We start from the raw sequence: 14,969 nt of genomic DNA on the forward strand, positions 1-14,969 counted from the left end.
CATTATGAAGCGTAAAATACGACAGCGGAGACCCCGGACTGTTGAACGACTGAAGCTCTACATAAGTGAATAATATTTATATAGCGCTTTTCTCAAGTGACTCAAAGCGCTTTACATAGTGAAACCCAATATCTAAGTTACATTCAAACCAGTGTGGGTGGCACTGGGAGCAGGTGGGTAAAGTGTCTTGCCCAAGGACACAACGGCAGTGACTAGAATGGCACTTGCGGAAATCGAACCTGCAACCCTCAAGTTGCTGGCATGGCCACTCTACCAACCGAGCTATGCCGCCCCACCTATACCTACATAAAACAAGAATGAGAAAGAATTCCACTTTCAAAGCTTCAACAATTAGTTTCCTCAGTTCCCAAATGTATATTGAGTGATGTTAAAAGAAAAGGTGATGTAACACAGTGGTGAACATGCCCTTTCCCAACTACTTTGGCACGTGTTGCAGCCACGAAAATTCTAAGTTAATTATTATTTGCCCAAAAAATTAAAGTTTATGAGTTTGAACATCAAATATGTTGTCTTTGTAGCATATTCAACTGAATATGGCTTGAAAAGGATTTGCAAATCATTGTATTCTGTTTATATTTACATCTAACACAATTTCCCAACTCATATGGAAATGGGGTTTGTAAAAATAAAAGCATGAAAGCACTGTATAAAACAGATAGGCAAGCAGTGTATTTAAAAACATTGTCTGGAAACATGGTTCTCGCCCGGAAAAGGGTGGAGTGCCATCTCCGGGTTGGGGAGGAGACCCTGCCCCAAGTGGAGGAGTTCAAGTACCTAGGAGTCTTGTTCACGAGTGAGGGAAGAGTGGATCGTGAGATGGACAGGTGGATCGGTGCGGCGTCTTCAGTAATGCGGACGTTGTACCGATCCGTTGTGGTGAAGAAGGAGCTGAGCCGGAAGGCAAAGCTCTCAATTTACCGGTCGATCTACGTTCCCATCCTCACCTATGGTCATGAACTTTGGGTCATGACCGAAAGGATAAGATCACGGGTACAAGCGGCCCAAATGAGTTTATGTCTCTCCCTTAGAGATAGGGTGAGAAGCTCTGTCATCCGGGAGGAACTCAAAGTAAAGCCGCTGCTCCTCCACATGGAGAGGAGCCAGATGAGGTGGTTCGGGCATCTGGTCAGGATGCCACCCGAACGCCTCCCTAGGGAGGTGTTTAGGGCACGTCCAACCGGTAGGAGGCCACGGGGAAGACCCAGGACACGTTGGGAAGACTATGTCTCCCGGCTGGCCTGGGGAGAGGGAAGTCTGGGTTTCCCTGCTTAGGCTGTTGCCCCCGCAACCCGACCTCGGATAAGCGGAAGATGATGGATGGATGGATGGATGTCTGGAAACATTCCTGCCCCTTCATCTTAAACTATGACATTTTACCAAGACTTTTTTTTGGACAATACATGTCGTAATGGTATGCATGTTCGAAATAAACTCAAACCATAACCATACCACAAAAATACCATACTGGGGCCTTGATACCATGACATGATTAAACGTGGGATAAGTCAGTGTCTTCAAAGGGGGAATTTCATGACGGAGATTCTGCACATTCACTCTGACGAATCACTCATCACAACTCAAGTCAGTAAAAGGAATAGTCACCATCACTGGTGTTATTCTTACACTTGTCTAATCAAAAGAAATGAATGAGACGAATAAATATGCAAATGACTCCTCTAAATGCAATGTTTACCAGACTTTGTGTGTTACTGTGAAGAGCAGTTAACTCATTTTCACATTTATGTGACAGTTAGACATCTTGCGATGGTACTTAAAGTTTGTGTTTGAAATGACTTGATTGCTGATGAGGGTAAATGTGTGTTGGCCCTTGCAGGTTGCACCAAACTCACCAAAGAAGAATAAAGCGTACTGAAGAAGGTGTAGAGTCTCTTGGGAGGACTGTGTGTGCGCTTGTCGGCGTTGCAAAGCCACTGAAGAGCTGAAATACTGACAGAGGACAAATCAATTAAGTATAAATATTCCAAGTAATTCAAATGAGATGATGTTTTATAGATGATTTACCTAACACAACCGTCATAGGTTCCGGCTCGAAAAGGCATGCCGTGCCCCATGTCTCCCAATAAGAGGTCTCCCTCCACCTCTCTCTCCAGTGCAACATCTGAAACAGATCACACACACGAGTCACCAATCAAGGAATGCCAATTCACATCTTTACAAACTCCTCAAACGGTTTGATGACAGATGAGATGACAGAATGTCAGCTAGTAACATAGAGACCCAAATATAGGCCAAATGCAAACAACTTGTGTTTCTTGTATATTTCAACATCGTAATTGAAATGTAAACTTTAAATACCATGTTGAATAAAACAAATAACACAAGTACTTTAAGGTTTTACGCCTACTTTTACTACTTAGATATAAAATACTAAAGGGTCTAGCTCCATCCTATCTTGCCGATTGTATTGTATCCTATGTCCCGGCAAGAAATCTGCCTTCAAAGAACTCCGGCTTATTAGTGATTCCCAGAGCCCAAAAAAAGTCTGCGGGCTGTCGGGCATTTTATATTGGGGCTCCAGTACTCTGGAATGTTCTACCGGTAACAGTTAGAGATGTTACCTAGACTCTGACTATTATGTTGGATCCACTACGGACTGGACTCTCACACTATTATGTTAGATCCACTATGGACTGGACTCACTATTATGTTAGATCCACTATGGACTGGACTCACTATTATGTTAGATCCACTATGGACTGGACTCTCACACTGTTAATTAGATCCACTATGGACTGGACTCTCACACTATTATGTTAGATCCACTATGGACTGGACTCTCACACTGTTATGTTAGATCCACTATGGACTGGACTCTCACTATTATGTTAGATCCAATATGGACTGGACTCTCACACTATTATGTTAGATCCACTATGGACTGGACTCTCACTATTATGTTAGATCCACTATGGACTGGACTCTCACACTATTATGTTAGATCCATTATGGACTGGACTCTCACTATTATGTTGGATCCACTATGGACTGGACTCTCACTATTATGTTAGATCCACTATGGACTGGACTCTCACACTATTATGTTAGATCCACTATGGACTGGACTCTCACTATTATGTTAGATCCACTATGGACTGGACTCTCACACTATTATGTTAGATCCACTATGGACTGGACTCTCACACTATTATGTTAGATCCACTATGGACTGGACTCTCACATTATTATGTTAGATCCACTATGGACAGGGACAGCACGGTGGAACAAGGGTTAGTGCGTCTGTCTCACAATATGAAGGTCCTGAGTAGTCCTGGGTTCAATACCGGGCTCGGGATTTTTCTGTGCGGAGTTTGCATGTTCTCCTTGTGACTGCGTGGGTTCCCTCCGGGTACTCCGGCTTCCTCCCACCTCCAAAGACATGCACCTGGGGATAGGCCCCTCCCACTTCCAAAGACATGCACCTAGGGATAGGCCCCTCCCACCTCCAAAGACATGCACCTGGGGATAGGCCCCTCCCATCTCCAAAGACATGCACCTGGGGATAGGCCCCTCCCACCTCCAAAGACATGCACCTGGGGATAGTCCCCTCCCACCTCCAAAGACATGCACCTGGGGGATAGGCCCCTCCCACTTCCAAAGACATGCAACTGGATATCGGCCCCTCCCACCTCCAAAGACTTGCACCTGGGGATAGGCCCCTCCCACTTCCAAAGACATGCACCTGGGGATAGGTTGATTGGCAACACTAAATGGTCCCTAGTGTGTGAATATTGTCTGTCTGTCTGTCTGTGTTGGCCCTGTAATAAGGTGGCGACTTGTCCAGGGTGTACCCCGCCTTCCGCCCGAATGCAACTGAGATAGGCTCCAGCACTCCCCGCAACCCAAGAGGGACAAGCGGTAGAAAATGGATGGATGGGCGGTCAATGTACTCTACCAGTTGATATTGATATTAAAAACACTTTTTTTTTTTAATTTAGCCAGAACTTTTCCCCCCCAAAAAAGTAGTTTAAAAAAAGAAAGGTTGTGTTATATGTGGGTCAATACGTGTTTCCTAACTCCACAAACCTGGAACCATTGTGAGAAAAGTTGTTATATTTATGCAGTGGAAAACATTCTCTGATATGTCCAAGGTGAAAATGGTTAAATGAGAAAGTTTGCACTAACCCAGCATGGCGGTGCTGATGTCAACACCAACCCAGTAGTGTCCTTCTTCTGTCAGGTAGTCGCCACTCAGACCAGAGCCACACCTGAGACACACAATCAAACACTGACTTTCACCTCAATGAGACCAAACGTGTAAATGATATGATTTTATTTCGCAGTGGAGTACAACTGCTCTGCATTATACTGAGAGTGGTTCCTCCTGTTATTGTAGCTTCGTGTATGAGCGAATGAAATAGACACATTTAAAGTTTATGTATAAACTAGAATAAATATTCACCCAACGTCCAGCAGGAAGCATGGCTGTCCCTCTGGCAGGTTCAAAAGCTCCACGGCTCTCTCTGACATCTGAGTCTGAATCTCAATCATTCGAGAACTGATGAACAGCAAAAAAATAAAAATAAAAGCCAGGCTTTAATGCAACAGCAAACATTAAACTTGTTGCTACAAATACTGTATGTAATGTATTGAATAAAATCAACCTGAACCAATTTAATCCAGCTATCTGTCTAAAACGGTTTGTTTGACAGGCTTTCAATAATGATACCAACCTTTTTATAATGGCCGAGAAATATTAAGAAAGTTATGACATTTTTAACAAAAAGGTCACACCTAAAGTCTTAAGCCCCATTGAATTTGTATTGTAGAAGTTGACCCGAAATTTGTGCATTTTCACCATTTTTTTAAAAAGTCCATAACTTTCCTGTTATTTATCAGAAGAAATCTATACTTCTATCGCTGGAATCGTCTTAACGAGACATGTTTAATCACATTGGAAGCGTCACTTAGCTTCAGTGTGGTGTAACATGGAACGGTTGGCATGTTAAAATTAGAATAAATACCTCGTTTTGAGGTAGGGTTGTATGGTATACCGGTACTAGTATAGTACCGCCATACTAATGAATCATAATCGGTACTATACCGTCTCTAAAAAGTACCGGTAATTTGATTTTTTTTAACGGGCACAATGGCGCGTCGTCGTCACACACATTGTTGGTTTTACAAGCAGAGGAGCATGTTCGGCAGCACGCACACACGGAGTACATACAAGCAGACACAGTGTGTAGACAGAAAAGGGAAAACGGACGCATTTTGGTTTTAAAACTAACGATAAAGGTGAAGTTATAACACTGAAACACCCTCACGACGAGAAGCTCTAAGACATGGCTAGCTAGCTAGCGGCTAACGTTCATCCGCAGTCTGCAATGATTTAGCTACTTCTAAACCACTAATCCTTGTCTTCATGGCAACAAATAAAGTAAGTTTCTTACAAGTATCATTATCACTGCAGGACGAGGAATAGCTAAACATGCTTGACTACACACCGTAGGATACAATAGCTCACCGGTGTCACAATGTAAACAAATGCCATGGGTGGATCTACACCTGACATCCACTGTAATGATACCAAGTACAGGAGCATATCTAGTTGATAATACATTGATATTTTTTTAGCATTACAAAATCTTTTTTCTTCTTTTTTAAATGTATATCATGTTTATAAACTCAGGAAATACGTCCCTGGACGCATGGGGGCTTAAATTATGACCGTTGTATGATTCTGTAACTACTTGGTATCGGATCGATACCTAAATTTATGGTATCATTCAAAACTAAGGAAAAGTATCGAAGAAGAGAAGAATAAGTGATTATTACATTTTAACAGAAGTGTAGATAGACCACGTTAAAAGAGAAAATAAGCAGATATTAACAGTAAATGAACAAGTAGATTAATAATTATTTTTTACAGTTTGTCCCCAATAATGTTGACAATATAGTAGAATGATAAATGACACAATATGTTATTGCATACGTCAGCAGACTAATTAGGAGTCTTTGTTTACTCACTACTAAAAGACAAGTTGTCTAGTATGTTCACTATTTTATTTAAGAACTAACTCACAATAAAAAACACTAAGATTTTTTTGTTAAAATAAAGCCAATACTGCAATTTTTATGGTCCCCTTTATTTAGAAAATGATGGAAATACATGTTGGTACCAGTACAACCATAGATATGTTCTAAGGTTACGCAGCATGGGGCACTACTGCCTACTGGCGCTGACAAGACGTGGGGCCGCCATCTTGGAGTGGTGATCCCCTCCACTCAGTGCAATTCATTTGTCAGAAGCAATGAAGTGTCAGCACATTTCATTCATCTTACCTCAGTGAAAACCACTAATTTTCACCTGCTTTTTTGTCATACGGGTAGCTATGATAAAGGACACATGTTTTATTATTCATAGTTTGTTTAACAGTAATAGAATATTCTTATATGCTTTAAGTGACCAGACGTCCCAGATCAAAACTGGGAATGTAATCCCAAAGAAGGGTCAGCTATTTTGAAGTTGAAGAAACAATATGATGAGGTTATATATACATGCTACATAAACAATGTATGAATACATTAGATATCCATATATCTTATAGACTGTATCTCTGTTGCTGCAGCAGCAAAGTTTATTCTGTCTTGACACTTTGTAATTATATTTTCTATTACATTCTTCCCTTAAATGATTACGTTTACAGTGATTGTTTTATATGTATTTTTGATCTATAGATAGATAGAGAGATAGTACTTTATTGATTCCTTCAGGAGAGTTCCTTCAGGAAAATTAAAATTCCAGCAGCAGTGTACAGAGTTGAGATCAATTTAAATAAAAGTAAAAAATAAATAATGGGGGTTTAAATGGAAACAAAAAAGATAAATATTACAATGAGAATAAAAACTAAAAAGCAACAATAGGAATAAAAATATAACAGTAAAATAAGAATATAACAAGACAAAGTAGGCAGTAGTGACCATGTTATGAAAAAGTATTGCACTGTTATTGTTTTGCATCCCCCTGTCATCCTAGTACCCCCTGCCCCCCGTCCCAGAGAGGAGTTGTACAGTCTAATGGCGTGTGGGACAAAGGAGTTTTTGAGTCTATTAGTCCTGCACTTGGGATGAAGCAGTCTAGAACTGAACAGGCTCCTCTGGCTACTGATAACACTATGCAGAGGGTGACTGGCATCATCTAGGATGCTCACTAGTTTGTCAACAGTCGCTTTGGATAAAAGCGTCTGCCAAATACTTCAACATAAACATATATAAACACCTGAAAACAGCTAAAACCACCAATCTGTTTCACTGGATTCAGAATAAAAGCAAATTCTGTCTTACCCAACAATGTTAGTATTTGAATATTGTTACTTGAAGACTTATTCCTGTTTACAATTGTACTGTTAAGAAAGTATTTTATTCTACTTTGCCTAAAATGAGAATGCATCATAATCAGTGGCGGCTGGTGCATTTTGTTTTAGGTGGGGCTGAAAGTTTGTAAACCAAACCCCTGTAGGGGGGTCATCCTCCCCCAGATTTCTTTGTGATTTTCACATACAAATGTTTATCACATATTTTGTTCCACACATTTCACAAAAGTGGGCAACACAAAATTGGGTTGGAAAGCTAGACTAAATGTAGACTTGTATAATAGTGTATAGTCCATCTGATTGTCTAGTTAGCTGACATATTACACAATCTGGACTGTGGTCCTAACTTTTACACCTGTTGGCTTTTAAAACCTTTATCTTCATTATTTATTTCAACTTTATGTTATTCAAGTATGACATTTTTAAATGTAATTAGTTTCATTGACAAGCAATTCTATTATGGTCACACTCTTGTTTGCTCGAGGCTAGGATTTCAGTACTATTGAAGATCTTTGCTCCTTCTCAACTCTGTGCTAATATTTTTTTCACAAAATACAACCAATAGTACGTTAATGTTAAATCTTACTTGTGAAAAGTAATCCCCGGATTCATATTTTCAAAAGTCCGCTCATTTGAGCAGGAAAACGCTGAACACCATCTTTGTTTTCTACCTGTCAACTGTCACTTTAGCATCTTTGTTTTCTATATGTCAACTGTCACTTTAGCATCTTTGTTTTCTACCTGTCAACTGTCACTTTAGCATCCTTGTTTTCTACCTGTCAACTGTCACTTTAGCATCTTTGTTTTCTACCTGTCAACTGTCAGTTTAGCATCTTTGTTTTCTACCTGTCAACTGTCACTTTAGCATCTTTGTTTTCTACCTGTCAACTGTCAGTTTAGCATCTTTGTTTTCTACCTGTCAACTGTCACTTTAGCATCTTTGTTTTCTACCTGTCAACTGTCACTTTAGCATCTTTGTTTTCTACCTGTCAACTGTCACTTTAGCATCTTTGTTTTCTACCTGTCAACTGTCACTTTAGCATCTTTGTTTTCTACCTGTCAACTGTCACTTTAGCATCTTTGTTTTCTACCTGTCAACTGTCACTTTAGCATCTTTGTTTTCTACCTGTCAACTGTCACTTTAGCATCTTTGTTTTCTACCTGTCAACTGTCACTTTAGCATCTTTGTTTTCTACCTGTCAACTGTCACTTTAGCATCTTTGTTTTCTACCTGTCAACTGTCACTTTAGCATCTTTGTTTTCTACCTGTCAACTGTCACTTTAGCATCTTTGTTTTCTACCTGTCAACTGTCAGTTTAGCCTCTTTGTTTTCTACCTGTCAACTGTCAGTTTAGCATCTTTGTTTTCTACCTGTCAACTGTCACTTTAGCATCTTTGTTTTCTACCTGTCAACTGTCAGTTTAGCATCTTTGTTTTCTACCTGTCAACTGTCAGTTTAGCCTCTTTGTTTTCTACCTGTCAACTGTCAGTTTAGCATCTTTGTTTTCTACCTGTCAACTGTCAGTTTAGCATCTTTGTTTTCCACCTGTCAACTGTCACTTTAGCATCTTTGTTTTCTACCTGTCAACTGTCACTTTAGCCTCTTTGTTTTCTACCTGTCAACTGTCACTTTAGCATCTTTGTTTTCTACCTGTCAACTGTCACTTTAGCATATTTGTTTTCTACCTGTCAACTGTCACTTTAGCATCTTTGTTTTCTACCTGTCAACTGTCACTTTAGCATCTTTGTTTTCTACCTGTCAACTGTCAGTTTCGGCTGCTCGCCGGCTTCTCATCACCACCTCAAGATGGCGGCCCAATTTCTCGCGTCACAGCAGCCAATGCTGCGTCTACTTATAACATGTCTATGGGTACAACATTACTAGAAGGTGACATGAATGTAGCATCCAGACTTACTTTTGAGAGTATTTCTTCGCCTCCTTTGCATCATAAAACTAGAGAAGACAACATATTGAAATTAATAATCACGTAGCCCACGTTCACTGATTGCCATAAGTAATACAACAAATAGAATATTACTTGAACACCAGTAATACAACAAATACAAACCCCGTTTCCATATGAGTTGGGAAATTGTGTTAGATGTAAATATAAACAGAATACAATGATTTGCAAATCGTTTTCAACCCATATTTAGCTGAATGCACTACAAAGACAACATATTTGATGTTCAAACTCATAAACTTTATTTTTTTTGCAAATAATAATAAACTTAAAATTTCATGGCTGCAACACGTGCCAAAGTAGTTGGGAAAGGGCATGTTCACCACTGTGTTACATCACATTTTCTTTTAACAACAATCAATAGACGTTTGGGAACTGAGGAAACTAATTGTTGAAGCTTTGAAAGTGGAATTCTTTCCCATTCTTGTTTTATGTAGAGCTTCAGTCCTTCAACAGTCCGGGGTCTCCGCTGTCCTATTTTACGCTTCATAATGCGCCACACATTTTCCATGGGAGAGAGGTCTGGGTTGCAGGCGGGCCAGGAAAGTACCCGCACTCTTTTTTTACGAAGCCACGCTGTTATAACACTTGTCCTTCTGAAATAAGCAGGGGCGTCCATGATAACGTTGCTTGGATGACAACATATGTTGCTCCAAAACCTGTATGGACCATTCAGCATTAATGGTGCCTTCACAGATGTGTAAGTTACCCATGCCTTGGGCACTAATACACCCCCATACCATCACACATGCTGGCTTTTGAACTTTGCGCCTATAACAATCTGAATGGTTATTTTCCTCTTTGTTCCGGAGGACAACACGTCCTCTGTTTTCAAATATAATTTGCTTTCCTCCTCTCCAAGGTTCTCATAGTCATCATTGTCACCGACGTCCCACTGGGTGTGAGTTTTCCTTGCCCTTATGTGGGCCTACCGAGGATGTGGTACTGGTTTGTGTTGTGGTTTGTGCAGCCCTTTGAGACACTAGTGATTTAGGGCTATATAAGGAAACATTGATTGATTGATTGAGTGTTGCTGCCATCAAATTCTAAAGTTAATAATTATTTGCAGAAAATAAAGTTTGTTTATCAATCAATCAATCAATGTATTTTATTTCGGCAATCTTCACATAAAACAAAGAACAACAACAAAAAAAGAAGAAACAAAAAACACTCATTTGAGCAATGATTGAGCCGAAAGGGTGTAGGTTGAAGCAACGCTTATATAAACTTACCCCATCACAACAAGAACAAGGTTCAAAATATATAAAATCTAAAACATGCTTCACTTATATTACTTTTTTTTTAAACAATATATAAGCAACATATATGTAGCACATGTCTCATATACACAGTTTAACATTTAAATCAGACATATACATTTGTACACTTATATGTGTATATATATATATATGTATATATTATATATACACAATCTATTTAAATTCCATATAAAGTGGTAATATATACATTTTAATATAACCTACATGTATAATTATGAAATCATAAATTGTATCTATATACATATCATATATTATTGTCTTTCTAAAACAATGTTTGCTCTTCTTTCTTATATTTACTAATGATAAATGACTTAAAAAGCTTTTTAAACTGGTTTACGTTGGTGCTGTGTTTTATTTCATCCTTTAAACAGTTCCATATTTGAACCCCTGCTATTGTTATACTCATTCGTTTCTGCGTTTATGAGTTTGAACATGAAATATGTTGTCTTTGTAGCATATTCAACTGAATATGGCTTGAAAAGGATTTGCAAATCATTGTATTCTGTTTATATTTACATCTAACACAATTTCCCAACTCATACAGAAACGGGGTTTGTAGATTAGTTGACAACTAATAAAATATTATTTGAAGATCAGTAATACAAGAAATAGAATATTAGTTGACAACAAAAAGAATTAGGGATGTCCCGATCAGATATTGATATCGGAAATCGGTCTGATATTAGCCAAAAAAGTGAATATCGGATTTTATCGGACTGAATCTAAAAACTCAGATATAAGCGCTCCGATATAAGCTGTCCATTTGCTGCTGCAGCACTTCTATAATAGGTGACTGGTGTGATCACACTCCAACACAGTAGGTGGCGGCAATGCCCCTTCATTAACGTTGGTGGCGGCCGCGGAAGAAGAGCGTCTCTGATCCAGCATGCACAGCCCACGTGATCACAACAACGACAACGCGTGTGCTCAGCAAAGTGTAGTGATGTCGGCTGTGTGGAAGTATTTTAACTCACAGCATGCCGAAATGCTTATCTTCTTAAAAAAAAATCTCCACATTATGCTCAGGCAGCAGAAAGTGTAGAAGGAGGAGGAGGAGTAGTAAGGGTAGTCAGCACTGACTGATTATTATTTGTTTTATGCTCTTGGTATTAGAGTGATATGTTTATTGTGTTTACACTAAGAGTAATTACTACATTGTTTTGGGGATAGTCAGTCAGTGAAACTGGAGCTGTGAACTCTTAATTTAGAGCAGTTGGACAGTGGACAATATTGTGTTGTTTTTGTGGTTTTTGTCCCTGCCCACAGTTGTTTCCAACATATGCTGACAGTAAAAAAATAACTGAAGTGAACTTGAATTGTTTGCACTTTAAAACGTTTTTTTTTTTTTTATTGGATTTATTTAGGTTATTTTTCAGGGTCTTCTAATTTATTTTTAATTTATTCTATTCAATTGTATAATTATGTTGGTATTAGTGGTTATTTTGCACTTTACATATAATTTTGTTTTTATTGGATTTGTTGAGGTAATACTCTTATGTTGAAGGTTAAAATTGATGTAACCAATTGGTTAATAATAAATGGGTCAGTTTTTCCTATACCTACTCTTGCTGACTATTGTTTTCTGTTTAAACACTACAACATCAGTAACAGTAACATCACTTTATCAAGCCTTTTCTAACATTCTACAAAACAAAATAAGGAGTAAATATATGTATGATTCACGTCCAACCGGTAGGAGGCCACGGGGAAGACCCAGGACACGTTGGGAAGACTATGTCTCCCGGCTGGCCTGGGAACGCCTCGGGATCCCCCGGGAAGAGCTAGATGAAGTGGCTGGGGAGAGGGAAGTCTGGGTTTCCCTGTTTAGGCTGTTGCCCCCGCGACCCGGCCTCGGATAAGCGGAAGAAGATGGATGGATGATTCGTGCCTATATCGTATCGTATTGATATCGGTATCGGCAAATACTCAAGGCTACAATATCGGTATCGTATCGGAAGTGAAAAAGTTGTATCGGGACATCCCTAAAAAGGATATAACTTGAAGTGGGTTCAAACCCAACATTAGCTAGCAAACATAGCGTGCAGTTTCCATGTAAAGTGTTAGCTGAGCTGCCACAAAAAACAAAGACGAACCACATCCGGAGGGGCAGAATGTTCTGGTCGTCGACAGGAGCTCATACTTCTTCTTTACTGTGAGTTTGTGTCTGCGGGGAAAGTGGAGTTAGTCGACTTGAAAAGAAGTAAACACATGTGACTATCTGCTCATTCTTCTTCTTCCTCTTCTTCCTCTTCTTCGGCTAACCATACATTGGAATTCAAGGCGGAGGTAACTTGCAGTGTCGCCACCTAGCGACCATTCACGTACAAAGCTCAGTTTTTGGAGTTTTTTTTTTTTTGAGTGGGCGGGGTTCATAAACCTTTATTTACATTTTTTTTCCAATTGCTTACAAACATTTTTTTTTTTAATTTTCACACAGTTAATAAAGTCTACACACATTAAACAAAACCACTTTACAGATTTGCCTAATATTAGGAATAGACTCAATGCTGGGCTTCACGGTGGCAGAGGGGTTAGTGCGTCTGCCTCACAATACGAAGCTGCTGCAGTCCTGGGTTCAAATCCAGGCTCGGGATCTTTCTGTGTGGAGTTTGCATGTTCTCCCCGTGAATGCGTGGGTTCCCTCCGGGTACTCCGGCTTCCTCCCACTTCCAAAGACATGCACCTGGGGATAGGTTGATTGGCAACACTAAATTGGCCCTAGTGTGTGAATGTGAGTGTGAATGTTGTCTGTCTATCTGTGTTGGCCCTGCGATGAGGTGGCGACTTGTCCAGGGTGTACCCTGCCTTCCGCCCGATTGTAGCTGAGATAGGCGCCAGCGCCCCCCGCAACCCCGAAAGGGAATAAGCGGTAGAAAATGGATGGATGGATGGATGGACTCAATGCTGTCCTGGTGGTAGAACGGTGGACCAGCTCTATACTCTGGGCAGGGTTCTTGAGGGTGCATGCAACCAGTCTACATGTGCTTTGTGGACTTGGAGAAGGCATTGGACTGTGTCCCTCGGGAAGTCCTGTGGGGAGTGCTCAGAGAGTATGGGGTATCGGACTGTCTTATTGTGGCGGTCCACTCCCTGTATGATCAGTGTCAGAGTTTGGTCCGCATTGCCGGCAGTAAGTCGGAAACTTTTCCAGTCAGGGTTGGACTCCGCCAAGGCTGTCCTTTGTCACCCATTCTGTTCATAACTTTTATGGACAGAATTTCTAGGCGCAGTCAGGGCGTTGAGGGTGTCTGGTTTGGTGGCTGCAGGATTAGGTCTCTGCTTTTTGCAGATGATGTGGTCCTGATGGCTTCATCTGGCCGGGATCTTCAGCTCTCACTGGATCGGTTCGCAGCCGAGTGTGAAGCGAATGGGAGGAGAATCAGCACCTCCAAGTCTGAGTCCATGGTTCTCGCCCAAAAAAGGGTGGAGTGCCATCTCCGGGTTGGGGAAGAGACCCTGCCCCAAGTGGAGAAGTTCAAGTACCTAGGAGTCTTGTTCACGAGTGAGGGAAGAGTGGATCGTGAGATCGACAGACGGATCGGTGCGGCGTCTTCAGTAATGCGGACGTTGTATCGATCCGTTGTGGTGAAGAAGGAGCTGAGCCGGAAGGCAGAGCTCTCAATTTACCGATCGATCTACGTTCCCATCCTCACCTATGGTCATGAGCTTTGGGTCATGACCGAAAGGATAAGATCACGGGTACAAGCGGCCCAAATGAGTTTGGGTCTCCCCCTTAGAGATAGGGTGAGAAGCTCTGCCATCCGGGAGGAACTCAAAGTAAAGCCGCTGCTCCTCCGCATGGAGAGGAGCCAGATGAGGTGGTTCGGGCATCTGGTCAGGATGCCACCCGAACGCCTCCCGAGGGAGGTGTTTAGGGCACGTCCAACCGGTAGGAGGCCACGGGGAAGACCCAGGACACGTTGGAAAGACTATGTCTCCCGGTTGGCCTGGGAACGCCTTGGGATCCCCCGGGAAGAGCTAGACGAAGTGGCTGGGGAGAGGGAAGTCTGGGTTTCCCTGCTTAGGCTGCTGCCCCCGCGACCCGATCTTGGATAAGCGGAAGAAGATGGATGGTTGGATGGATAGGCATAGACTCTGCTTGAAAGTTTTTGCGAAATACTACACAAAATGCTTTACACACACCTTCACATTTTGCACACGTCTAAGGTTTGTGATACACCATCCATCCATCCATCATCTTCCGCTTATCCGAGGTCGGGTCGCGGGGGCAGCAGCCTAAGCAGGGAAGCCCAGACTTCCCTATCTCCAGCCACTTCGTCTAGCTCTTCCCGGGGGATCCCGAGGCGTTCCCAGGCCAGCCGGGAGACATAGTCTTCCCAACGTTTGTGATACACACATCTTGCAATTCT

The 14,969-nt window shown here is 41.2% G+C and overlaps 1 protein-coding gene across 2 annotated transcripts in view; it reads right to left on the reverse strand.

Annotated features, from left to right (window-relative positions):
- Positions 1–12,875, reverse strand: part of bud23 (BUD23 rRNA methyltransferase and ribosome maturation factor) — a 24,105-nt gene extending 11,230 nt beyond the window's left edge. For both annotated transcript variants that reach the window (XM_061878184.1, XM_061878183.1), the window contains exons 1-6: positions 12,693–12,875; positions 9,272–9,309; positions 4,442–4,537; positions 4,165–4,247; positions 2,044–2,140; positions 1,872–1,968 (exon numbers count right to left, since the gene is read on the reverse strand). In XM_061878184.1, the coding sequence (XP_061734168.1) occupies positions 1,872–1,968; positions 2,044–2,140; positions 4,165–4,247; positions 4,442–4,537; positions 9,272–9,309; positions 12,693–12,737 (456 nt within the window). In that variant the 5' untranslated portion in view covers positions 12,738–12,875. The remainder of the gene's footprint in view (positions 1–1,871; positions 1,969–2,043; positions 2,141–4,164; positions 4,248–4,441; positions 4,538–9,271; positions 9,310–12,692) is intronic.
- Positions 12,876–14,969: the final 2,094 nt, after the last annotated feature.

This window comes from Nerophis ophidion, linkage group LG18 (genome assembly GCF_033978795.1).
Source record: "Nerophis ophidion isolate RoL-2023_Sa linkage group LG18, RoL_Noph_v1.0, whole genome shotgun sequence".
Lineage (NCBI taxonomy): Eukaryota > Metazoa > Chordata > Actinopteri > Syngnathiformes > Syngnathidae > Nerophis > Nerophis ophidion.